This window comes from Rhipicephalus microplus, chromosome 2 (genome assembly GCF_043290135.1).
Source record: "Rhipicephalus microplus isolate Deutch F79 chromosome 2, USDA_Rmic, whole genome shotgun sequence".
NCBI lineage: Eukaryota > Metazoa > Arthropoda > Arachnida > Ixodida > Ixodidae > Rhipicephalus > Rhipicephalus microplus.
Window position 1 is genome coordinate 37731558 of NC_134701.1, and position 26453 is coordinate 37758010.

The 26453-nt window shown below is 45.4% G+C and overlaps 1 protein-coding gene across 5 annotated transcripts in view; it reads right to left on the reverse strand.

The window, feature by feature from the left end:
• msk (importin-7 msk) overlaps window positions 1-26453 on the reverse strand; it is a 340833-nt gene that overhangs the window by 170821 nt on the left and 143559 nt on the right. For all 5 annotated transcript variants that reach the window (XM_075886387.1, XM_075886384.1, XM_075886385.1 and 2 more), the window contains exons 6-7: window positions 23634-23679; window positions 6907-7006 (exon numbers count right to left, since the gene is read on the reverse strand). In XM_075886387.1, the coding sequence (XP_075742502.1) occupies window positions 6907-7006; window positions 23634-23679 (146 nt within the window). The remainder of the gene's footprint in view (window positions 1-6906; window positions 7007-23633; window positions 23680-26453) is intronic.

Genomic DNA, 26453 nt, shown 5'->3' on the forward strand with positions numbered 1-26453 from the left:
TTGCACTTCTTAAACTTTCTAGTATTGTGGGGGTGCTGACACCCCCCGACGTGTCTCGCCCCAAGCCGCATTTCGGGTGACGACCGCCAGGCGATAGATGGCGTTGTGTTCGCGTTGAGTACCACTGTTGGTAGAGTGGTAGCGTCGACAGTGACCCCTGGCAGAAGGCAGGCCTTGGTGGCGGGCGAGAGTTCAGCGAGCCTCTTCTGCGCGTGGTGGTTGCCGCAAACGGTTGTCTCTAGCGTGGGTCCTCGGCGTGGCACCGCGGGCCTGCGCGCCGGGGGCCCACGAGGTAAGTCAAGCGTTGGCGACGCCGCATTGGGTGTGTTAGTGTGTTTATCATGTTATTGTGTTTTTTTGTTGTGTTATTGTGTGAGGATGTCCTAGGTTGTTGTAACGATTGATGTATCGATTCGGCAAACGATATCGTCGTTCAAAAGTTAGTTAAATAAATGTATGTAATGTTTGTTGGTTTGTACCTACCGCGTCTGCTCTGTCTGTTCACTCCAAGAGCATGGCGAGGCACTCGACATATCTAGACCCCCCACTGGCTGCCCAACAGGGAGCTCTTGGAGTACCGGACGACAGTTTTTGCAGTTCGGTACAGGCTTTTGTTAGAGCCGGGGTAGTAGGCCTGGGGGGACTTCTTTGCTAGCGTCGATGGTGTGCTTTATTGAGAAGCGAAGAGATTGGCTTCGTAATGTGTTTGAATTTGTCGACAGTATTACTTTTTATTTTCTTTTGCTCGCAAGTGTTGTTTTTTTTGTTGGTGTTAGTTTTAAAAATCTTTCTTGAATAGATTGATTGATATGTGGGGTTTAACGTCCTAAAACCACCATATGATTATGAGAGACGCCGTAGTGGAGGGCTCCGGAAATTTCGACCACCTGGGGTTCTTCAACGTGCACCCAAATCTGAGCACATGGGCCTACAACATTTCTGCCTCCATCGGAAATGCAGCCGCCGCAGCCGGGATTCGAACCCAGTAGTTGAATTGGGACGAGAGCCATGCGATCTGCATCCTGGAGTGAGCAAGGCCTAGAGAATGTGGTTTGTAGGCCAGGCCCGAAGTGAGTGAGTACGGAAGCCTCGTGGGTGGTCGGATTTTCTGTAAATAGCTTCTTCTATCTCTTTGGGCTCAGAGAGCCGGGCGTCGTTGCTGACTTGTATTGCGTCTCGACGCTGGAGCGTTGTGACACCGCCCGAGCGGTGGATGCCGATCGCTCGGTAAGCTTCTGTGTGCGGCTAGCGATAGGGCCACCTCACAGAGTGGATGTCTCCTCGCGGCTGCCTCTTCTGCGCCTAGGCTGGGTGCTGGGTGGATGCCAACTGTTGTCGAGCGACTCATTAGGTCTAAGGCTCTGCGCAGCCACCTGTTGCACGTGGCACAACTAGGTGGATCGTGGCAATGAGGTGTTGCGCTCTGCTTCCCTCACTTTTTTTTTTATCTTGCGATGCACGAGTTAGGAAAAGTTATTTTGTTTTATTTTGATGGGCGTCTTGGCCGCTGCCAATGTATTAGCTAGCAGTACTGACCATCGTACCACGTGACCGAAAAGCCCGAAGCTCCCTTCCCTAGGCCCTGCTCTATCGTTTCTTTCTAGTTTTTTTTTTGGTTGTTGATGATGTATTCAGCGGGAGGGATGTCATCTATGGCCAGCTGTCTTCTACACATCGCCAGCGTCGCTGGCCAGGAATGCGATCATGAGGTCGGGCGATGGAGATGCCTGGGACCTGCGCAACTGCCTGCAGTCCGGCACCCTCGCGAGTGCTGGTCGCAACCGGAAGACGTGTCGACGCTAGCGACGGTTCGTCGCGTCGACGGCAACCTTGCTGTTACGGAGCCGGTACTCAGGTGAAGTGGAGCCGGACAGTGCAGCAGTGTCGACCAGCGGCGGTGTCGTGATGCAAGGACATTATGGACATGTGATGTCATTTTTTTTTTCTGTCGAAGCTTGTGTAGCTGATCTTTGTTTTTGCGATATGGTTTGATTTAAGGTTGGGGGAATGTGGGGGTGCTGACACTCCCTGACGTGTCTCGCCCCAAGGCCGCATTTCGGGTGACGATCGCCGGGCGATAGATGGCGTTGTGTTCGCGTTGAGTACCACTGTTGGTAGAGTAGTAGCGCCAGCGGTGACCCCTGGCAAAAGGCAGGCCTTGGTGGCAGGCAAGAGTTGAGCGAGCGAGCCTCTTTCGCGCGTGGCGGCTGCCGCGGACGGTTGTCTCTAGCATGGGTCCGGCGCGTGGCACCGCAGGCCTGCGCGCCGGGGGCCCACGTGGTAAGTCAAGCGTTGGCGACGCCGCCTTGGGTGAGTTATTGTGTCTGTCATGTTACTGTATGTTTTGTCGTGTTAGTGTGTTTGTCATGAAGTGGATGTCCTAGCGTGTTCATAACGATATGTATCATTCGGCAGACGATATCGTTGTTCAAAAGTTAGTTAAAGAAATGTATGTAATGTTTAAGTTTAAGGTGATTCGTAAGAGAGAAAGGAAGAGAAAAGTGAGCCCCGTAACTGTCTGCTTCACTGAGCGGCACCTCAACAGTAGCTCACAAGAGATGGGGGTGAGGAGGAATAAAGGGGTAGGAGAAAAGGCGTAGAAAAGAGGAAGAGACGTGAGATGGTAAGCCAGAAGGAGCCTAATGTAATGTATGTAATGTTTGTTTGTAATGTAATGTATGTAATGTTTGTTGGTTTGTACTGACCGCGTCTGCTGTGTCTGTTCACTCCAAGAGCATGGCGAGATGCTCGCCATATCGATACCCCCACGGTATCCATATATATGTTAATGACTACGTAATTCTAAGTACATACATTTTTTTAAGTTGGTCTTTTGTGTGACCACAGAGTGGTCACATTCAGAGCTATAAAGTTTAGTGTACTGTAAAGTAAAAAATAATGACCCCATCAAAAAAGTGCTTCCTATGTTGTGTAGCTGGTGCTTTCTAGTGTTGATCCCTATGCTATTTGTAAATTTTGGACTGGTGGTTATTTTTCCATTATAAGAGGAACAATAGATATTGTTATCCAAATTAAATAATGAACTAATAAAGCTACAGAAAAAATAACTACATTTTGAGATTCTGGAGAACAAACAGAGTAGGCATGCCAACTTTTGTCACATTCGGTTCAAAAATAAGTGAGAGATCCCTAAGACCCACGTCTCTCCTTAACCTACTGCTGCGTGCCCTCGGAGCTCATAGATCGCTATCGCGTTGCCGCGACGCGGTTTTGTGACCAGCGGTTGCGGCAAGTGGTAGTTCATTTTACAATGTCTATGCGCTTAGCTGCGCACGCGCCTTCACAAGCGGGAATATTCTTCCACAAAAGAAAAAAAAAGTTGCTTCATCGTTCATTTTCGCCATCACTGTGCATGCAAGTCAAGGGCTTAATTTGGAATAGCCGCCGCCACCAAGTTCTGCAGGCACTACAGGTATCCGCAGGAGAGAGGGCTACAATGTGGCCAGAGACTCATCCGAAATTTCGCTACATCCCCTGCTGCACAGGGATCGTTTGACAGGTCAGAGAAATGATTCTTGCCTCCCCTGAGGAGCTGTGGGGAGGTCGCGTCGACACACAAGCCCGTGATGTTATCATGTGATGCACCATTCTCGCTTCTCCTACCGCTTTGCAAAACATATCAAATGTTCAGCCGTTTCCTTATCGTATATTGTACATCTTATCGTATGTCGTTTATCGCATATTTTTTTCTTTTGCGATTTCCTACTTAAAAGTTGGATAGATCTCCAGTGCTGATTTTGTAAGCATTCCAACCTTCCACGTGCCCCTCTCTGTCTCCTTCACGTGTGTGCGGGAAAGCGCGCCACCTAATGGATGCATCGCCAAGTGGCTGCAAGTTTTCAAATGCACGCGCGCCGCTTCACGGTAATCACACTTCAAGTATTCTAGGCACTGTAATCACCGAAGCGACCATGAGTGCTGGATTAACGATCAAGCAAGTGCACACCTTGAATTCCAGACATCGATTCCGGAAACAAATGGATCGTTGTAGCAACTGATTACTTGACCCGCTATGCCGAGATAGCAATATTCTTCTTTGAGAACATTGTCCGGCGTCATGGTGCCCCAGAGGTCCTCATTACCAACAGAGGTACTGCCTTTCACTGCGGAGTTAACTCGGGCGATCTTGGCAGACAGCCAGACAAGCCAACGCAGGAAGACAGCGTACCACCCACAAACCAATGGCCTCACCGAGTGGCGAAACAAGACGATTGCCAACATGCTGGGGATGTACGTCGCCATTCAACACAAGACGTGAGACACCACCCTTTCATACGTGACCTTCGCATACAACACGGCGATGCAGGAGACGACACAGATGTTGCCATACAAGTTGGTCTACGGAAGGGACCCCTTAACGACACTCCCAGTATCCCATGCTGCCCAATATCACTGACGAAGAAAACCTCTACGTGACTGTCTACCTTCACCACGCCGAAGAAGAATGACCACTCGCCCGCCTCTGCATCAAAAACGGACAGACGATTGAGAGCAGCCGTTACAATCTTCGATGACACTTCACAAAACACCGACCCAGTGACCTTGTTTGGGTGCAGACGCCGATACGGTGACATGGACCGAGCGAAAAACTTCTGCAACAATACTTCGCACAGTACAGGGTAGTTAGACGTATCGGCCTACTAGACTACGAGTTAGTCCCCGACACATCAGGAACTTTCAACGGCGCCATGCACGGTCTGAAGTCGTTCATGTCGTGGCCCTCAAGCTGTTTGATGCACGTTAACGAAGCTAAGGTCTGTATTATTTGTTGTTTCTCTGTTATTGTGCTTTCTAGCTCATACTTATTATTTCACTTTATCCTCCTCACTCCCAAGAATGCGCCAATGCAAAAAGCTTTCGCAAAAGTGTATTGTTTGACTCCCTGTTCTTAAAAACAAATGCAGAAAAATTACGAATACGAAAAGCTAAACGGTTGTCTCAAAATGTGACGGTACCCACTTGCGTACTCCTGATCTTTTGAAGTCTCTAAAACTGAGTGCAACAAAAATATCAGACCGACATGACTTTCAATATGATCTACAAGGTGTTGTCTACAGTTAAAGCAATGCACTATAGATGATGTCGTTCACGCTAAAACTAAGAAAAAAAGCTTTCCCTCACCACAAAAACACAGCCGCGTGCTCGTGCAGCACTCAGTCATCTTCGTTTGCTCATTTTCCGAATATGACCAGACACATGGCGCCACTTCTCAGCGCTTCGTGAAAGCAACTCATCCTTACTGTGTCAAGACAAACTAAAACAAGTGAATATCGAACTGTGATGATCAGTCGCTGTTAAAGCAATGGTACCCAATTGGGTACCCAGGGACTGAGGAGGTTATTGCTGTTATTTCTACCGTTTATGTATTTTTTCCCATGTTCTGTTTCAAGCATCGGGATGACGCTTTTTTCTGAGGGGGGGGGGGGGGAATGCCACGCGTTTTTCTTATTTTCACTTTTGTTTGATTTGGTTTACGCCCACAATGCCTGTGTCAGAAATGCTCAACTGTTGCTCAATTGTTGGAGATCATTTTGTTAAGATTTCCCGCAAGACACGAATACTCGAGATTATTCTAGAGCTTGCCTGAAGACCAGTGATCACTGCGCTTCCTCGCTTGTCAGTTGATCGATGGCCGATGCTCTGTTCGCTGCTATCAATGCCAGCGTCTTGCTGTAATCTTTCCTTTTACGTGACTACAAGTTCGGCCCAATAAACCGTTTGACCTGAACACCCAGTCTCCTTCCTTCGTCTGCGTTAAGACCCCGTGACAATATGATCATTAAAGACACCACAGTGGATGGCTCCAGAAATTCAGACCAGCTGGTGCTAATTAATGTGCATTGACATTGCACTGAACACAGGTATACAACATTTCACCTCCATAGAAATCCAATGGCCAGAGCCGGGATCAAACTCGCGACCTATTGGTCTGCGGCGAAGCCCCTTAACCGCTACAGGGCTGCGTCGGACGCTGTGATGGGTGACGTGACGGCAAAGTTGCAATTGGAAGCTCTCTATCGTGCAAGCATGCACAATTTTTTTGAGTGATACACGAAAGCAAGCTCCTCTTTCATGGGTTTATTCCATGTTCTTAAATGGTTCCAGTGTTTGGCACGCATTTTCGCAAGAGTGGAAACACTGCACGCTACAAAAATGGACAATATACTACACGGAAAAATCTGGTGACTCGTTTCTGTTCTAATACTGAATTGCATGCACAACTGTAAAAGCATTTGTCAAAGATTGGATGATTCACATAATTCATCGCCATTACTATGCCTTATCATCAACCTCAGCCTGTTCTTATTCCAGTGCAGTACGACAGCCTCGATCTCTAGTTTAAGCTATCATCTTGTGTGAGCTCATCCTATTTTACCACTTCATCACTTAATCTTACCGATTATGTTGCCCTTACTGTAATACATTCATCCTCTTGAAAGGTGAACTTATCAGCTGGTTGTTTGAACATGTATCAAGAGATACATGTTACATGAAAGACCGGGACAGGAAAGACGGATATACAGCCACATGTAGCACTGTATGTGTGTCTTTAATGTCCTGGCTTTTTGTGCTGTTTTTCCTACGATCACTTTGCAGATTGGCTGACAAGGCAAGAATCTCGATACAGAAGCCTGGTGATAGTGAACGGTAATATGTCAGACTTGCTAACTACATGCTACAGCTATCAAAGCACACAAATCTTACGAAGCAAAAAAAAAAAAAAACAATATTCTACACAGAACATAAAAACTCAAGGCATCTTTGCACTAGTGGTGCCAATGTCTTAACTTCTGTCTTTTCCTTGGCTATGTTTTTTTTAAAGGATAAAAAACCATAGTCCCTATTGTCTTCTGCAAGTGAAAGGAACCATGAAAGAGCACCTACCGTACTTGAGCCGAATATACTCGTGCGGGTCTGTCTTCCACAGTTCATCGTCCTGATCATTGTGGCACAGCAAGGGAAACACCACCTCTAGCACTATGCCCTAGGTGTAAAGAGCAGGCAAGAGAAACCGTCAGTTTCAGAACTTCTTTTTGTCAATGCTCAAAATCACAGCACCACACCACTTTTCTGGGAAACAAAAAACTTTAGGAATACTAGCTATCATTATATGTCTCCTCTAATCTTCTCAATAATAATAAAAAAAAAACGAGGCTGATCTCTTTGTATAAAAATCGGTATGAGACGAAAATGAAACATGTCTTCATAGAGGTAACTGAGCATTGTTTCAGCCACAGCAACCAATTGCAGTCACGTTAGGAACGGCAAGCAGCTTTAAACTTGCAGCGCACACCTCAAGCAGATAGCATGCACAAAATTGGCATACACAGGACACAGACCAACAGCCGCAATTCTACTTGCATAATATGTCAGCAGCGTGCTGTTTTCATATATGCGGCCGTAATAGTGCGCAGAGTGACCTTCATCCTCTCCCGAATTACGAGTCTGGTAAGACTGCTTGCAGAAGAGACCACGCTTCATGCGACAGTGGAAGCGGTGACCTTGAGAGTATGTCAAATCATCGCGCAATCTCGTCACTGATAAGGAAAACACGCTAAAGTTTTGAAGCTCTCAGGACTGCCATACGGTGTGTGGTGTATATAAATGGCTTGCCATTAGCACACCAGACAACATACGCTTTGTGGCATTGCGTGCAGTTCAATTCCGGACAGCAGATGTTTGCCTTCTAATTTTCTTCTTTGCAATCTGTTGGTATATATTTTTCAACGTCACTTCCGTAGCGCAAGTACCGTAATTACTTGAAGGTAACGCGCGCCTTTTTTCTGGTTAGGCGAGTTCATAAATCGCACGCGCGTTAGAATCGAGTACGAAAAAAAAAAAATGAATACGGTCATTCTATTGCCATCGGCATTCCAAAATGGCCGCCCCCTACGTGCGTCGGCCATTTCTGCCTACGTGTTTCCCATGTGCGGCACTTCGTACGTGTGCTGAGGAGTTCCTCATGTTGGTGTGCGTTAACACCGACGGCATAGAAGGGCCGACTCCAAAAACTCGACGTGTGCACCACGATGCCGCTTTCAAAAGAAAAGTCATCGCGTGCGCCGAAACGGACGTAAATTGGGCTGCGTTGCGGTCGTTCGGAGTTCCCGAAACGTGCGTGCTGGACTGGCGGAAACAAAAGCAGAAGATTGTCAACAACAAAGATTCACGCAAAGGCTCTAGCGGACCACAGCAGGGTCGGTTTCCGTAAATTCAAGAGCTGCTCGGCGAGTATGTGATTGAGCAGTGAGCGGCATAGCGACCCATGACGACAAAACTGCTCCAAGTGCCGGCTATGCAGTTAGCCTTAGAAAAAGGGCTAATGCGGAGCCAGTTTAAAGCGAGCAGGTGCCGGCTAACTAACTTTATGATGAGGAAAGGCTTTTCCCTCTGAAGGCGAACAGGCATATGCCAAAAATGCCGGAGGAGTACGAAGAAAAGCTTCAGTTTTCAGAGGTTCGTCCTAAACTTGTGGCACAACAACGGCTCCCTGCTTGGGTAAATTGGAAATGCCGATCAGACGCCTCTTTACTTCGACATGCCTGGCACCACAACCGTCGAGAAGAAGGGGGCGAAGCAAGTTCGCGTGCTGACATCGGGCCATGGTAAAACTAGAGTGACGACAATTCTCCGTTGCACGTCAGATAGGCACAAGCTTCCCCCGTACCTCATATTTACACGGAAGAGGCTCCCGAAAGGAGTCTTTTTCCTGAGTGGTGTGATCGTGTGTGCCAACATGAAAAATGGGTGCACGTTGCAATCAATGTCTTACTTTTTTTTTCGTCGTGAAAACCGGGTGCGCGTTACAATCGAGGGCACGGTAAAATCGAGTAAATACGGTACGTCACCTAAAATATGAAATGCAAGCAGCAGCAGTATTTCAAGGTGAAATCAATTTGAATGAATGTTACGAAGGTTATTTTACGTGGACACTTCCCGCTCCAAATTTATGTACTCACATGTACAATTTTGCATAAAAGCTAATATTAAAAACTCCTCTAAAGCTTACATACAAATATTTGGCAGATTCTATGTACATTGAGAATTGATGTTATGCAAAGCATGAGGGTGGAAGATGACTGTTTTGTAACTTTTTTATTAAGTTAAACGTTACGAAGTGGTGCTAAAGCTATGTAGACGTGCATGCACAGGCACACATTAAACAGCCACATATGTTTTAGATAAATAGCTGTTTGCAGTTGCGTAAAGATGCCAGCAGCAACATAGACACTATTAGCAACACCAGAAGTGGCAAGCTGATATAAAGTGCTGGTTCGGAGGATGGTAGTTCAGAAGAATGCTACATATACCAACTTCAGCAAATGGCGCTTAAGTACGATTGACGTTAGCCCGACGTGACGGCTGTATTATCAGAGTCAGTGATGGAAGTAACTGTTTACTTCTTGTAGCATACTTTGGAGCACAAAAAGCACTGTTTTGAAGCAGCCGTAAGTTTTTTCAGAGCGGAAAAAAATGTAGTTTGGAGTAACTATTGGTGTTAGGAATAGATAGAAAATTTGCCATACACCAATTGGAGTTCAAAGCATCTTCGAAGCGTCTCATAAATATTATTAGTTATAAAATATATTTCACAAACAACAATCAATGTAAACTCCAAGAAACAAACAATTAAAAAGATGGTATATTGTAAAGAATGTGCTGTGAAATTAACTATATAGCAAAATACCATTCGTAGCAGAAATCGAATGAAACTGGTAAAGCTGAGAACCACATTTTAGAAGTAACCAGTCCCACATACCTAACTGTTGCCAAATAAGCAGTAGATTTCGCTATGCCGACCGATAAAAAGGCTGTCAGAGGCTTTCTCGGCCTCTGGGCATATTATCGAGGATTTATTCCAGACTTTGCACCGATAGCATCATCGTTAACTCGCCTCACAAGAGAAGACGTCACCTTTGAGGGGAATAATGAAGAGGAAGCTGCTTTTAACGATCTTCGCCAGCGACTACAAACACCTCCAGTCCTTGCCCACTTTGACGAGAGAGCTCCTACGATGCTTCACACCGATGCTAGCAATGATGGTCTGGGAGCTGTGCTTGTGCAGCAGCAAGAAGGCACAGAAAGGGTAATAGCTTACGCAAGCAGAATGTTAACACGCGCTGAGGCTAATTACTCTACGACTGAGAAGGAATGTCTCGTCGTGGTATGGGCGGTTACAAAATTTCGCCCGTATTTATATGGCCGCCCCTTCAAAGTAATTAGCGACCACCACTCACTGTGTTGGTTAACAAATCTTAAAGACCCTACCGGCCGATTAGCGCGTTGGAGTCTCAGGCTGCAGGAATTCGATGTGGCAGTCGTACATAAGTCAAGGAAGTGACATATGGACGCCGACTGTCCCGTTCACCCATTGAGTCGGCGACCCTACCCGAGGAGGAAGAAACATCCTTTCTCGGTGTCCTCGACACGACCACCATTGCGCAGCAACGTGACGACGCTGAGTTGCTTGACTTAATTACCTACTTGGATGGCAGATCTCGGAATGCGCCAAGAGTTTTCGCAAGAGTGCTGTCATCGTTTTGTTTACGGGGCGGAGTACTCTACAAAAGAAATTTTTCGTCGACGGGATCTGCCTATCTACTCGTCATCCCAGCAGCCCTGCGCACCGAAGTACTGAAAGCATGCCACAACGAGGTTACCTCTGGCCACTTGGGTTACACAAGAACGTTGGCCAGGGTATAGCAAAGGTATCACTGGCCAAGACTGACCACAGCCGTGAAGAACCAGGTTCGTACCTGTCTCGACTGCCAGCGACGCAAGTCACCACCAACTAAACCAGCTGGCCTCCTGCAACTCGTACAGGTCCCAATGACTTCATTCCACCAGATTGGCATGGACATTTGGGCCCACTCCCTACTTCTACTGCAGGCAACCGATGGGTTATCGTCGCGACGGATTATCTGACCCGTTATGCCGAGACAAAGGCTATCCAAAAAGGTACAGCAGTGGAGGTGGCAAGATTTTTCATCGAGAATATTGTACTGAGGCATGGTGCAGCAACCGTCATAATCACAGACAGAGGAACCGCATTTACGGCAACTCTCTTGGACCATGTCTTGATGCTGAGTGGAACAAAGCATCGTAAGACCACCGCCTACCACCCACAAACAAACGGGCTGACAGAGCGTCTAAACAAATCCATTGAAGACATGCTTTCAATGTACCTAGAAATTGAACACAAAAATTGGGATCAAATCTTGCCATACATATCGTTTGCATACAACACGGCCAAGCAAGAAACGACCCGCATGACATTGTTCAGCTTCGTTCATGGACGGGAAGTACGAACCATGTTAGATGCAATGTTATCGCACAAAGGCGACGACATCGTCCCGGATGCCGACACGTTTACCGAACGCGCTGAAGAAGCTAGGCGACTTGCACGTTTACGGATCAGCCAGCAGCAAGAGTACGATGCAGACCGCTACAATGCTCACCGCAGAACAGTCGTATACGAAACTGGCGACAAAGTATGGGTTTGGACGCCGGTAAGGAAACGAGGACTTTCTGAAAAGCTCTTAAGAAGATACTTTGGACCGTACCTAGTGCTGCGAAGACTGAGTGATGTCACGTACGAAGTTGTTCTCGACAGTTCGTATAGTACAAGGCACCGCCAGCACCATCCTAAACTCGTTCACGTAGTCCGCATGAAACCTTCCGTCAGCAAGTGATTGTGTGAGACTTTTCTTGAGAAAACAAAAAACTTCATTACAGACTTCGCATTGGGGCGATGCTCTTTGAGAGGGAGGCAAATGACGCGTGTCTACATGTGGACGAAAACAATGATGGGGGATTTAGTGGACACGAGGTAGTGGGCCTCTAGCTTCACTCGAGACCGAAGAAGATGATCTTGTGGCTCGGCTGTTGAGAACACGCTGCTTTCGTTGCCTCAAGGTGTACCTGTGTTTTATTTGCGTTGTACCGCCACAGTATATTGATTTTCTTTAGTGTTTTTTTTTTTTACGACTTATCAGCTGGTCAAACACAGTAAAAGTTAGTCATTCTCACTCTCTCGGGGCCGTTTCAGCAAACGTTTGGAGTAATCACTAACAAAAACCGCTGTTTGAAGCATAGAGCAGCGTTTCTCTATTGAAACTGTTTGGAGTAGATGGGAGTACATTTGTAATATTCATGAAGCTGGATAGCCCAGCACTGCCTAATTGGCATTTCACAACCTTTACAATCTACTTGAAAAGTAATTCTGACACCTGGTGTAGCTCTGTCGTAGAATACTTGAATGCCCCGCAGAATGCTGTTGTTTAATTCGATTCCTGCAGAGACTCTGACATTTATTCCATGCATTCGGGTATGTACCCGAGGTGTGGCCCACGGGTATGTGCCCCACCTTTGGCGGAAAGGGTTTGACAACGTACGCGACAGGATTGTGAAATTATTCATGTCGTGACCAGTGAATGATATTCGTCAAACCATCTTACCCTCAAGTACTAATTATAGTTTACCCCACGTTCAGGGAGGGCGTAATCACTAAAGCACCCAGACGTAGGTCGCTAGATAGATACGTAGACGCTTGAGGTGCCTCTAGTACGCAAAAAAATACTTTGCATTTAATAACATGTTGTATATGCACACAGGCATGTGCACACACATAAACAGGGTGCCGCAGCTATCTCTATCCAGATTAAAAATATGACTGTGCACCTTATGACAACGTGAGAAAATCCATATTGCCGAGTATTGCATACCTGCCAAGTTCAAGGATTTTGAATTCGGTAAATTTCCGCAACGGGAGGGGCGGGTGCGCACGACATAAAAACAAAACAAAAACAAGCACATACAAACAAATGAAGAACATCGCGAAAAACAAAAGGGGGTGCGAGGGGGGTCTCAATCGCAAGCGCCAACATCGGCGTTGCGGTCTTATCATGACTAGGAGTGGCCGAACACACGCGGGTAGAGTTTTTTCACTAAGGTGAGAGTCTCAAAGAATCAACACAAGGAGCATATGTTTCAGTCAAGACAACTCGCGTGTATTTTCCTGGGAAACACGTGAACGGACGGGACGGCGCAGCTGGCTGCCACAAAAGCGCAGGTCAAAGCTTTGCTCACTACTAGATTCTTTTGACGGGAAACACGTCTGGCCGCTTTTTATTGCGATAGCAATTATATGAACAGTCCAGGCTGTTTTTTGTTTTTTTGCCATCGCCACCATCATCGTCTTTCGCAGTATACGTATACATATCCATACACACAACCACTCAAAGAAAAAAAGCCGCCTGTGCTTGGCGCCAAGCTCGTCGCGTAGCGGCGACGCGTGCTCATCTCTCATGTGTACTTTGGTCCATGTATAGAGGAGACCCGCTCAAGTTTGCCCAGCGACGCCAGCGCTTGCCTTTCCCCTGCCAGAAAAAGCGCACCACAGTAGAGTCTTCCGACCCTTCCACTCCCTTTGGCTTGCACGCATTTGCGAAGCACGCGCTGCACGTGAAACGTCCCTCGTTCCGCGATGTCACCCCAACAGAAAAGGGGGTGATATCACTGCGTCGTCAACTGTCACAATAACCATGCAAACACGAAGAGGTCGACTCCACCAGTAAAATTCTACCGATTCCCAAACCGATGGTACGAAACAAGCAGACGACAGAAATGGATTAAAGCAGTGCGCCGAAAAAAGTATGTAAACAACTTTCTTCATAAAAATTAGCACACGCACAATGCATTCAAAATTACGGGTGTTAATTCTTGCGTCGCCGTTCCTCTAATTTATCGAGTTACTGGGAGATGCACGTACAAATTTTAAAAGTATAAATTTTCAACGCCCGCTTAGAGCACTGTTAGAAAATAGCGAAGAAATATTTTATGCTGCTACTATTATTCGATATTGTTGTGGACGTAGTAGTTGAAGCTGTTTGCACATGTGGTATTGGTAATGTGTTGCTATATATTTTTCAATCTGTGCAGCGTCGACGGAAGTGTGTGGTTGCCAAAATCTTGGACAAATAAAATAAAAAAAATGGATTAGCCGTTGTTGCACGTCCGTTGGCAGATACAGTGAACTAGTTGTTACTGAGTGTGCAGGGGTAGCCCGAACAACACGTTGCATTTTTTATACGTGACCAAGATAAAATGCCTTTATAGCAATGCGCTCTTCCCCTGCAGATTAGACACACACAAAAAGTTTCCCCGAAAGCTGCGCGCTCATCATGATGGTACGCACGCTGTTCGTGAACTCAAGGTACCCGCGGTGAGAACGGTGATAATGCAAGGAAAGACACGCGAGATAAATGTCCATTATTGTTGTGGGTCAGAAAGAAGCCCCAAATAGACCATTTATTTTTGAAGTGTTGTGTATACACCGCACGATAACTTGGGTGGGTGTTAGTAAATTAAAATATCCCAACTAATAGCAGTCACAGCGCAAGAACCGCTTAACCTAAAGCACGAGAAGCGGCTTTACCCATGCATCCAGGAACAAACATAGTGCATAATACACAGAGTAAACCAGATAAAACAGGTATATAATTATGAACGTACGGAAAGTTTTATTCACCTCTAATGTCGTAAACAGCGTCATCTTTCACTTACGAAACGCACTTCGCTCTGACGAGGACGGCGTCATCTGCTACAACTTGCTTCGCTGCCCTTTTACCAAATTGCTGCCACGAAAAAAAAAATGCTGAATTGCGGCAACCTATTAAATGCGGACAGAGCGCATACATCATAACCGCGCGCGACGCGAGACTCTCAAAAACACGTGCAGAACGCGTGCAGCGTGCGAGCAAAGCAACGCGTTTTCAAGCAGGTTGAATGGGACAGCGGAGAGGCCAACACTCGAGTAACCAGTTTTCTCCCCACATTGACTGACAGCGCCACGCTCCGCAGCGCCTCCCTCGGCGTGGGTCTCCTCTATGGATGCCTGTGCGTGCGCGCTTATCCTTTGATGGGGGAATCGAGTGCCTTCAGCGTTCACTGAAACAAAAGCGTCAGTTGCCGGACCCACAAAGGTCACTTTGGTCTCTGCACAGGTTCCTTTTGCAAAAACAGCGCTCTTTTCATACACAGCGAGGTATAAACACTGAGACATTTGTCAGTTTGTACTCATCTGTACATTTGATTATGTATCGTGCCTTGTTTTTGTTTAAACAGCGCGTTACGTGTCAAGTGGTAAACGCTGTTAGTTCGCTCTCGTCTTGCGAGTACCGTTTTCGTGCGTCATTTTTGCGTGAGCCGTGCGCTGCACGTTTCGATCTGCTTGCCGTTCTCAGCGTTACACTCCGAGTTGTTGCTGTCAAATTTATTGCTTTGCCCTTGCGGTGAAACTGTAACTTTTTTTATTTTTTACGCATTTATTGCCTCTAACCTACCGTTGTAGGCCCTCGGGGCTCGTAGATCGGTATCGGGTCGCCGCAGCCGCGGTTTTGTGCGCAGTGGTTGTGGACAACGGTAGTTCATTTTACATTCCCCATGCGCTTGACTGCGCACGCGCCTTCGAAACTAAGTCATTTTATGCCATCTATGATAGCATCTGCCGCAGTTTTGTCCGCAGAATTTGCGGAAAGCAACATTGCTTTGACTGGTTGAGTGCACACTTTCGAAGTTCTGTCAGTTACGTCGTCGCCATACATAATCGTGTCAAAGGCGACCGTGGTTCCATCCACAGCGGTTGTGGCAACAATAATCACACGCACTGTAGGAGACGATGCGCGCGCCAGTCCCACGCATACTTCCAAAGCTTCGAGTACGCTGCTCTCGGCCTTCGTATCGCGGTTTGCGTACTAAATTTTGTATCATTCGCTGCGATTAAGAAATGTGTTCTCAGCATTCAAATTGAGGCCCAATGAACATAATAAAATTTGGCTGGTGAATTTCAAGAATTCGTATCTGCCATGGTTTCGCATCACTGAGATTTTACTGTACTTTTACATGAACGCCTCTTATACTCATCTATAATAAAATGGGGTAGGTCCGAAAATCCTAGAGCGGATTGAGCTGCCTTTTTGTCAATGTGGCCAGATCACGCACAGAAATTTCTATTTGTGGGAGCTTTGCATGACAACCATACAACCGAAAAAAAAAAAAAAAACGTTCAAAATCCGGGAGCCTCCCGGCCAATCCCGGGGAGACTTGGCAGGTATGGTATTGGCATGAAGTCAGTCGCACTATTTTTAATTTCTTTCCGTCCACCACAAAGATGTTACGTAAAAATGACACGAGACGAGTCTATTTAAAATCTATATTCAAACTGATGCTATGGCATCGATTAAGATGGAGGACAGCACGCACAACCAACAGACCACTTCCTCGTTGTCTTCTGACCCCTGATATGTCAGCTACGTAGCAATATAATAGAGAAGAAATTATCGGTGATAATAAAATTAAACTTACAATGTATGGAGATTATGACATTACCTAAAGAACCATCTCTTATACTCATGATCAGGATGCACTGAGTTGTGTTTCTTATTCGGGGCTTCGTAACAGTAGTAAACCATGGCAAACTTGAAAAAGACTGTGGTCATGACCTGTTCTAATAGGAAACAGCCTCTTCATTCTGCAGGCACTAAACATATAAAATATAAAACGAACGTCGAAACAATCTGCAACAAGCTCTTGAAAAACTTTGGTGTATCCGACGCACGTTAGAGAACTCCAGGAAACTAGGTTTACTGAGAGCAATTAAGACTTTGGTCAGACTCGATTATGTGCTGTTCGGTCGCCTCCCTACAATATGACGTAACTACAATAAAATTTTTTTTAAAATAATAGTGCTTATATTTTGTCGCTATGACTAGTGTTCCTTGCCTACAGCCCCTCTTGAGCATCAGCGCACTTACAGTCATGTCACCCTCTTCTACAAATAAGATAGTTTCCACTGGTTCGAGTGTTCTTGAACCCATATCCTTCGTTGCATCTTCTGCACATCATACCAGGTGATTTGATTCTCTAAATACTGCGTTGGTTAGATCCATTCAGAATTGTTTTCATTTTCTTTCTTTTGTTTCCTGCTTTTCTGCAGAACGTGCATTTTTGGAATCAGCTTGTTCGGTATCTGGGCACACTCGGTGTTGAGCAATTGAAAAAAGAATGGCGTAAACACTGATTTTGTTAACTTGTTTCGTTCAAAGTGCTGAATATTTGTATTGACACCTGATATCTCTCGAAAACAGAGGCAGCAGTATCTGTAAATGAATAACATAAAGACATGCTGCTACCCCGTTATCTGCTTTGCCCTTTAAGGGCAGATTTTAGTTCTTTATTTTCAAAATTCAAGGGACAAGTTTTGATCCCCACCAACTTGAATCTAGATCATACACCCGCCCACTCTCCTGCGTTGCGCCAAGAGACTCCGCGCTGTTGACCCGTCACCGTTGAAGGTGGATACAACAGCGCGCTGCCGCAGGCAATTTCGGTACCTAGCCACTGACCACAAAGTACTTAGCCTCTACACAACTGCAACGGGCGCCTCGTCTTCAAACAATCAAGCACCAGGTATATCAAATGAAGCAAGTAAGCACTGCCACAGCGCCTCTATTATGGCAGCAATTTAAAGCAATACTTCTAACTCCTTGCAAGTTTCTCACTTTGATGTTTGTATAGAAAGGCAGATGTATCGTGCTAGATTTAGACAAGTGTCTCGTGATAACAAGCTTCCAATTCAGTGGTATTGCGCATGCCCGCTAACAATACAAACATCAAACGTGCTCTCGGCAACTTTCTCGAATATGTTCCTTTCCTACCTCAATTGTATAAATAGCTGTACAAATAAAGCAGCCTTGTTCTTTGTTGTCTGACACTTGATGATTGATTGATTTGTGGGGTTTAACGTCCCAAAACCACTATTTAATTATGAGAGACGCCATAGTGGAGGGCTCCGGAAATTTTGACCACCTGGGGTTCTTTAACGTGCACCCAAATCTGAGTACACGGGCCTACAACATTTCCGCCTCCATCGGAAATGCAGCCACCATAGCCGGGATTTGATCCCGCGACCTGCGCGTCAGCAGACGAGTACCTTAGCCACTAGACCACCGTGGCGGGGCTGACACTTGGCTCAATTGTACTCTTTGCTCAAAGTACACAAAACAAGAACGGCGGAAAATAAGGTTTAGGTCGGGGCTACCCAATACCACGCACGCATCTAGGCATTGTCGAATACTAATGGCAGACAGCGGCTACTGTTAGCATGTTCATACTGCTATTGCCTTTGTTCATGGAAGGTGCTGTTCCAGCATGCTTTCAACATATTGTCATTCATGCGTGAGAATTGCGCAGTGCCGCAGCTGGGAAAAAAAAGGAAGGAGCCAACATTTTTTTAATTTTTTGCAATAAATGTTGTGTTGTTTTGCTAGCTCAGGTCAGCTATAATTCTTTTTTCAATTTCACTACGATGAACTCTTTTTCCACATCCCGTCAGTCTAGTTGTGCTGGGCTTGACTGTAGCACTATTAGGAGGCCGCATACGAGTTTCAACACGGTGCTTTAGTTTGCGTCACCTGCATGATGCAATAAAGGAGGAGAAAGGGGTATCCATAGTGTCTGCATAGTTTGTGACAAAGCTCAAGTTCACACAACTAGCGTTCCAAAGGTTGCAGCAAAGGTCGGTGACTTTGACAAGATCAATCGTGCATCACATAGCTTAGACCTAGCAACCTGTGACTACTACCTCTTCTTTAGAGAATCTCACCCTTTAAAACTGAAAAAAAAAAAAAAACCTGCAATTTGTCAAGAACCGTATATATGGCCTCTATGTATATTTTTCTGTAATTATGAATGCCTTATTCATCGTAAAAGTACATCAAATCGAGAAATAACAAGCATAAGCCACTACTGCGCCGACCACACAAACACCAAAACAAGCACATACACTCAAAACTCGTTATAATGTAACGAGATATAACGAAATAGTGAATATAACGAAGTAAATAAAATTCCCCTTGGAAGCTCCATTGTGAACCATGCATTTTAAACCTCGTTGTAACGAAGTGAAATTGACCGGTAAATGGATATAACGATCTAAATTAGTCTATCAGAAAAAAAGGACCATAGTGTGTTGAGTATATCTTTTTCTGCAGAGTTTGACGCTCGTTCGGCACGGCTCTTTCAAAACTACTGCACTGACCATACGACCACGCAACGCGCAGCCGAGAGAGTCATCCTCTTTACACAGCCAGCGGAGAGGATTAAAGAAGCACTCAGCAGGTCACATGACTGAGAAGCGGCACCGCGATGCAAAGCGATTTCCCTTTCCGTGCCTTAAAAAGGACGGCAAAGGCTGCGTCTCTGCTGCTACCCTCTGCACCGAGAAAGAAGACTCTCCGCGACAGATTTCTTTTCTTTTTTTTCTTCTCTCTGCGCGCAGCCTTGAAAGAAGAAGGGTCTCTACGTGCAGAAACGGAAAAGGGAGAAGCGTAGCACAGGCGCGTCGTAGATCGGCATTTAAGAGAGAGCAAACAATCCGCTAGTCTTGTCTTTCCTTTCTTCGCGTGCAGCGTTGAGAGGTGCCGCCGCAGGATTGGGCCTGGTGGTGAGAGCCTTTTCGGAGCGCGGTATGTTCGAATTAACCATCGCGAGTGCTTTCGCGTTTGAATTACAGGGCGTTTTCACCCATTGGAATGCACATAGCTTTGACAGAACCTCAGCGTGAGTTCCAATTAGGTGTGTTTGAATTAATGAGGTTCAACTGTGTTTATTTTCCGTTGCACGCGTGGTCGCTAGTGAGTTCGAATTAACCAGAAGTTCGAATTAAGAGTGTACGAATTAATGAGGTTCGACTGTGTTTATTTTCTGTCGCACGCGTGGTTGCCTAGTGGTACATCGGGTCACGAAGCAGTTTCTTTCTTTGCATGCTTATAGGCGTGTGACCATACATTGCCACAAACTGTTATAATCGATATTAAAAAGTAATGGATATAACGAAATAATTGTGGCTGCCCTTCAACTTCGTTACAACGAGGTTTGAGTGTATTTCGGTTACGTGAAAAAAAAAAAAAATGGACGAAGGAGGACATTTATTCGCAGAACCCAAATATGTGTTCAAGAATGCATCAGCCAAACCAAGTGAAAGCTTTACTGCAACCAAAAAAAGCCCGATTTCAAACCATTACCATTCCCGCGCAGTTAAACCAATCAGGGCCACCTTGATTTTGTTAATGAATTCCGCCACATTTTTTTTTTTCATAGCATTTGGCAGAAGTGGTGTTGGCGCAGACAAAGCATGATTTGCTTATGAATCGGGGAGGCTCGGAAAGGTATGTAGAGGTATAAGTGTATTCCGAAGAAGTACGGTCACTAGCGTGGGTTCGGTCTTAGCGAGCCGCAGGTCAAGCGTTAACCGTTGCTTCTGCACGTACGCGTTGGGACAGCCATGGCACAGAGAACAGGGTGGTAAGAACACGGTATTGCTCTCAGCAGGTCACAACACTAATTATTTGCGGCGACACCAAAACTCAGTGCAGAGCCCGTTGCAACGGTCGCGGCGGGAAAGCAAATAGGCTGATCGACGCCACGGACGAGACGTACTGCAAAGGATGTCGCGAGCACGTCTCTGTGGGAAAAAGTTGTTCACGGGGACACCGAGACAAAGAGTACGCAGTCGCTTGAGCAAGGGCAAAAAGACTCCGCTCGCGTTAACTTCGAGCGCTATGAGTCGGCGTAGTACGATCACGCACAAAAACACTGCACCGCTCTTCGACCTAGCGTTCGAAAGTGGTAATGAAAGGTGAGAATTCACCTCGGGCGCAAGGCGCCATTCGTGAAGTCTGACGAGCCCCGAACATTAGGAGGCGATGAACGGGAAAGAAATGCATTTTCACCCTAGTCGTTCCAAAAAAATTCTGACTCGCTCCCACGCTCGCGAGACGCCTCGAGGGACTTCGCGCACAGCCGACATCCAATACCGGGTGAGAGGGGTTAACCGTCACCTTCGCTCCCTCAGTGCGACAAACCGCGGAGGAGGGCAGTCATGTCAGGATATGAGAACAGCAGAAATAGGTAAGCCCGCGCAATGAGGGCGGGCTAGCCTCAATTCCCACAGGTTTTAAAGTTTCCACTGTCTTTTTGCGAGCTACAATTGGACTAAGCGTGCGCCCTTCCAGGGACAAAATGAGGCAAAGTGGCAAAGGATACAACTCAAATCTGCAAGCTCATTTTAAACTAAGATATATGAACGAAACTTTCAAAGCCCTTTCTTTTGAAATCACATGATCTGAAATCAAACTATTAAATTTCCATCCGATTTTCGAACATGAATAAATTTCTCAGGTCAGGACAAAACCATTTTCTCTATTTTTAAAATTTGTAATAACTATGTTAATTTCATTATTCAAAGCCTAATGAGCCTCATTAAATTTAGTGCTCTAAAATATTTTATCAAGCTAACTTCTAAAGAAGGGGGTCTTGGCTTAAAGTGTATCCATCCAGAAAACTTAGGGCCAAAAAATGGTTGTTTCTTTTCTTAGTAAGGAAGCTTTCAGGACCGGTAGTTGGGCTAGCTGGTGATGTACTATGGGCAGTACCAGTGCACAAACTCACGGGACGAAGAGAAGGACACTTGTTTGTGTCCCTTCTCTTTGTCCCATGAGTTTGTGCGCTGGTACTGCCCATAAGGTTGCTTTTATTTTGATGAGGCCGTCTTACGTCACTCTGAAAGCTTTTCCACTGACGCACCCTCGGTAAAGGCTTCCTTGGTGCTTCCTCAGCTTAAGGTTGCTTTGGGGCTACCTTCGTGCAACCTTAGGTCCGCTCCTAGCCCTGAACAAGTGCTTATCCTCACAGCTAGCCCACATGATGGTTTTACTAGTGTCGTGAACGTCCGACTTTCCCCAGCGGCGGCGCTGTCCGTTGCTAGTGCTTGAGGAGTGAAGGTTAACGACAGGGTGCATGTGGAGTTTTGAAGACGCTAACCAACCTGCATAGTCCCCAGACCTCTTTTTTTCTCATTTAAAATATATAAGCGGCTGCGCCTTCTCGAGGCTGTATTTTAAACTCTTTTAGCCTCACTGACTCGTTCACGACACAAAGAAAACCTTTCTAACCACTGTAGCGTTTAAATACGCGGGCGTTTAAGCGTCGCTAGACTGCATCACGTTTTGCGCTTGACTACAGTGGCTTTTCACATTTAGTAGTCCCACTTTGAAGAAAGCGTATGCACATCTTAATTTGGAAGTGATGGGGTGACCCAATTTCATTTACAGAATAGACACTTGAAAGCAAAGGTTATATTCGATATTCTTGAACGCAAGGGCACAACAACCATTCCTCCCAAGAGGATGGGTGAAAGGAGCTTTCAGAGTACGCTTGCTTCCTCCGTCGGTACTTGGCTGTAAGGAGGCCTCACGCAAGGGGAGAATGGGGCCACAGGAGAAGAATGTTTGGTTGTTTGGCCTGCAGGCACTGCTACAATGGAAAATGATTTGAGTCAAGAAAACACTGGTTCTAACATAGAGATGACAGATGTGGCAGAGGTGGGAGCTCAATGCTGTTCTGAACATGAAATTTAAGTAGGAAGTCTGAAAAATTGTACGTCAGAAATTTTTAGCATCCAAAATTTCATATGTTCTTATATCTTAAATGTCTTAGAGGCAACTTTGGAACTCTCGACTCGAAAAGAGCACACCCTTGTCCGCTACATCAGTTGGGCTGCCAAAAGAAGTTGAAAGAAGATGAGATGTTGAGCAAATAGCATCTGCGTTAAAGGTACACTAAAGAGCATAACAATTTTGAAGTACAATATCACAATCTTGAAAACACCACTTTGACCGTGACACGACACTTGATAAGCTAGAAAATGCACGAAAAGAAAATGTGGGCGGAGACCCCACCATGAAGTTCCTACACCAAACACAAAATTTGTGCATTCACAATGTAGTAAATTGTGAAGGTGTATACTGGATCCTGCATAGCTTCTACTCGATAAAAATAAAGTACATGTCATCTGTGGGTGCCATACAGCTAACATACGAAGTTTCGGTTAATTTTCGAAGAGCCAATGTCGCGAAAATACAATAAGTACATTTTGAAATTTATTATGACACGTGCAGAAATTTCGGCACGAATTTTAAAACTGAAACTTCAACCTCGACTTTCTCCGCTAATAATGAACTTATGACATTGGGACTTATGGCAGTACAGTTCTCAGAGTGCAGCTTATCGATCTAAACTAAGCCAGTGTTTCTCTTTAGTGTCCCTTTAAGCGTTGTCGGTGTCACTTTGGTTGCACCAAACCACATACACGAGTACAACTCAGCCCCTGCATTGCTTCATTCTTGGTAAGTCAACAGTGAAACACCACTACACCAACACTTCATCATCCTAGCAAAAATAAACACTTCTCTTGCTATCATATAAGAATATGCTTAGGAATCTTCTCCAACTTTTTGTCAGCAAAGTGACTTTGAAGCATTGGAAAAATCTTCTAGAAATATTTGACTCAATTCGCACTGACACCTCAATAAAATTTTACTATTCGCACAACTCTCATAGGCAACCTATTTCAGATGGCGATCCTCGATGTACGGTGACACGTGATGGCATTGCTTGTATACTCAGCTAAAGAAATGTAAGTTTATATGCGCTCTGTTCAGCAGTGGACTATGATGAATGAACAGTGGAAATAAATGCATGCACACACTTACCACTATGTGGGGCTTCAGGAATTTCCAGGAGAAGGCATGAGACACACTGAAAAGTTAAAAGTGCACAGGTCAAGCCCAAAAGAAGACAAAAAAAAAAAAAATCGGCCAATCCCACGTACCTTTGGGATCGATATCTTGCGAATAGAAGGTGAACGTTTTGTAACTTTTTATTAAGCAAAATTTTACAAAGTGGCACTACAGATATGTGCAAATATATTTACAGACACACGTTAAACAGCACCACATGTTTTATATAAACAATTCTTTACAGTTGCATAACAATGCCCACAGTAACATGCATATTACAGTGATGCTACAAAGGTCTTCTGATAAGGAGCAATGTTTGGAGCAGAAAAATTCTCATTTTAGAGCACTTTGGAGCTGCAAAAGTTTTCGTTTTGCAGTGCTTTGAAACAGGTAATCTTGAATCTGGAAGCACTATAGAGCAGCTAACTTCACATCCTGGAGTACACTGGTGAAGCAAGTTTAATTTATAATCAAGAACATGAATAATTACTTTTGGGTTCTTGTCAGGAAGCTAGAAATATTTAGATACATAGAAAATCTCATGAAGCCAATACTTTTTGAGCACTCCTTATTTCACTGGATGATGCAAAAATATTGACATCATGCCATTAGGCATTCTGGAACAGCTTGTTCAGCGGCTACTTTTGTTGCAAATAAATGTAATACTCATTCAATAAAATTGTGCTTTATGAAATAACATTCAAAGTACACCAATATGGTTATCAGCAGACACAGTAGACAAACGCTATGACAGCTATGACAAAGAACATTAGGGACTCGCACTGTCCCAAAACTGCATTCCCCTAAGACGATTCGAAGCAGATATATAAAGGTTCTTTTTCTTCACAAGTTATTACCGTAAAAGCCCAGGTAGAGCCTGGGATTTTTTCCTAGATATTAGGGTACGAAATTTCGGCCCCGTACTAAATGCAGGTCCCAAGAATTTTCGGCCGAAATTCAGTTTTGGTTTCGACACAGCACGGTGCTATCATTATCATCAGGTGTTTATGCGATTCTGCGCTAGGTGCTACGTAGTGTTAGCGGCAGTAGCAAGCGTCAGTCTTACTGACTAACGCATGCAACAGTGGTCAGTGGCCTTTGCTTCAACTTGACGCCCATAAGGACGGCCACGATTTTGCTCCTGTGATTTTACGCCATGTCAGCACCGTGCAGGAAGTACTCAGCTGATTTTAAAAAGGAAAGTTATCGCTACTGCCGAAACCCTAAGCAACTGTGCCGCAGAGCGACAGTTCCGAGCCGACGAGCAGAGTATTGGCGGCTGGCTTAAGCAGAAGGGCACCATCTTTACTTGCAGCGGCCAGCGAAACAGTTTCTGCAGACCAAAAAAATGGAGTATTTCCTGACGAGTGTGCCCTGACATAGAACGATAACTCGCACACTTTGTGCCGGAGCAGTGAGCTTCACATCTCCCTGTTAATATTGAGCTGCTACAAGCGAAGGCAAGAGAGATCGCCAGAGACACAGGTATTCAGGCGAAGGATTTTAAAGCGAGCAAGCATTGGGTGTCTCTGTTCATGTGCAGCGCTGGGTTCTCCCCATGTCGGCGTACGTTGATCTCGCAGAAGCTACTAAAAAGTTAATGAAGAGGACGCTGTAAAGTTCGAAAAGTATGTAATTGAATTTCGAAAGGTTGTCCCCTTCGAGCTGGGCCAGACTGGCAACGGGGATCGAACCCCGGTCTACCTGGATATGCCCTTGGCACTGACGGTGCATCAGAAAGGCTCCAGGCAAGTTATTGTACGATCGACTGGGAACAAAAAAACGCGGGTTACTGTAATGTTGTCTTGTGCTGCAGACGATCCAAAACTACCATTCTAAATGGTGTTCAAATGAAAGACTCTGCTGAAGGGAGAGAAGCTCTTAAAAAATGTTGTCTTACGCTGTCAGGGTAACGGGTGGATGAACGAATCGATAGTGCTTGACTGGATAAACTAAGTGTGGTGTGGACGGCCTAGAGCACTACTAGGGCTCCCTTCTGATGCTCGTGCTCGATGGGTTTCGATGTCACCTGACCGACTCAGTAAAGCGACTCTGCACCAAGCGGTTGCAGCCGCTTGATGTGTGTCTAAATAATACCCGTCACACGTGGCAACTGTGAAATTTAAGAGAGCAGCAACTGAGAGCAGCAACTGTGAACTTTAAGGTGGAGGGCCTACTCCGGCAGCTTCAGCTCTGCATTTCAGTCATTGTTTGCTGAGGCACTACACTTACTGCGCTCATCATATTGATTTGAATTGTATCGCATTAGAAAGCTTACATTCTCCACTTTCTAATGACAGCTAGAATTGTTGCTTGCTCGGAGGCGGTACTGCATAGCAATGAATAGAAGGCGAGTAAAACCAGCATTTTTGTTGTACAAACCTTCGTTGTACTGGCAGTGCGGCAGAACTCTTCAACATACCCTAATGAAATTTGCTGAGACTCTTAAAGCATTATGCAAGGTGTCGATGAGGCCAGATTGCCAGTAAAGCTACCGAAGTGATGCAGACTCCAATAAAATGGGCAAAACAATGCAAGTTTATGAGTAAATAACTTTTTTCTTTTTTTTGTGTGTTGAACAATATTGAATGGTTTTCCAGGCTACAATGTACTTAATGTCTACGCGAAGTTCATGAATTATTACAACTAGAATTCGGCACTTTATGGCTCGACATGTTCAGGCATTACAGACAAAGGGACAAAACTATCCAAGCTGAAACTCTGAAATCTTCAATATTTAAGCATCAAGCCTTCCCTTAATTTCTATCAAGAGAAGATTGTCTTAATTAGAAA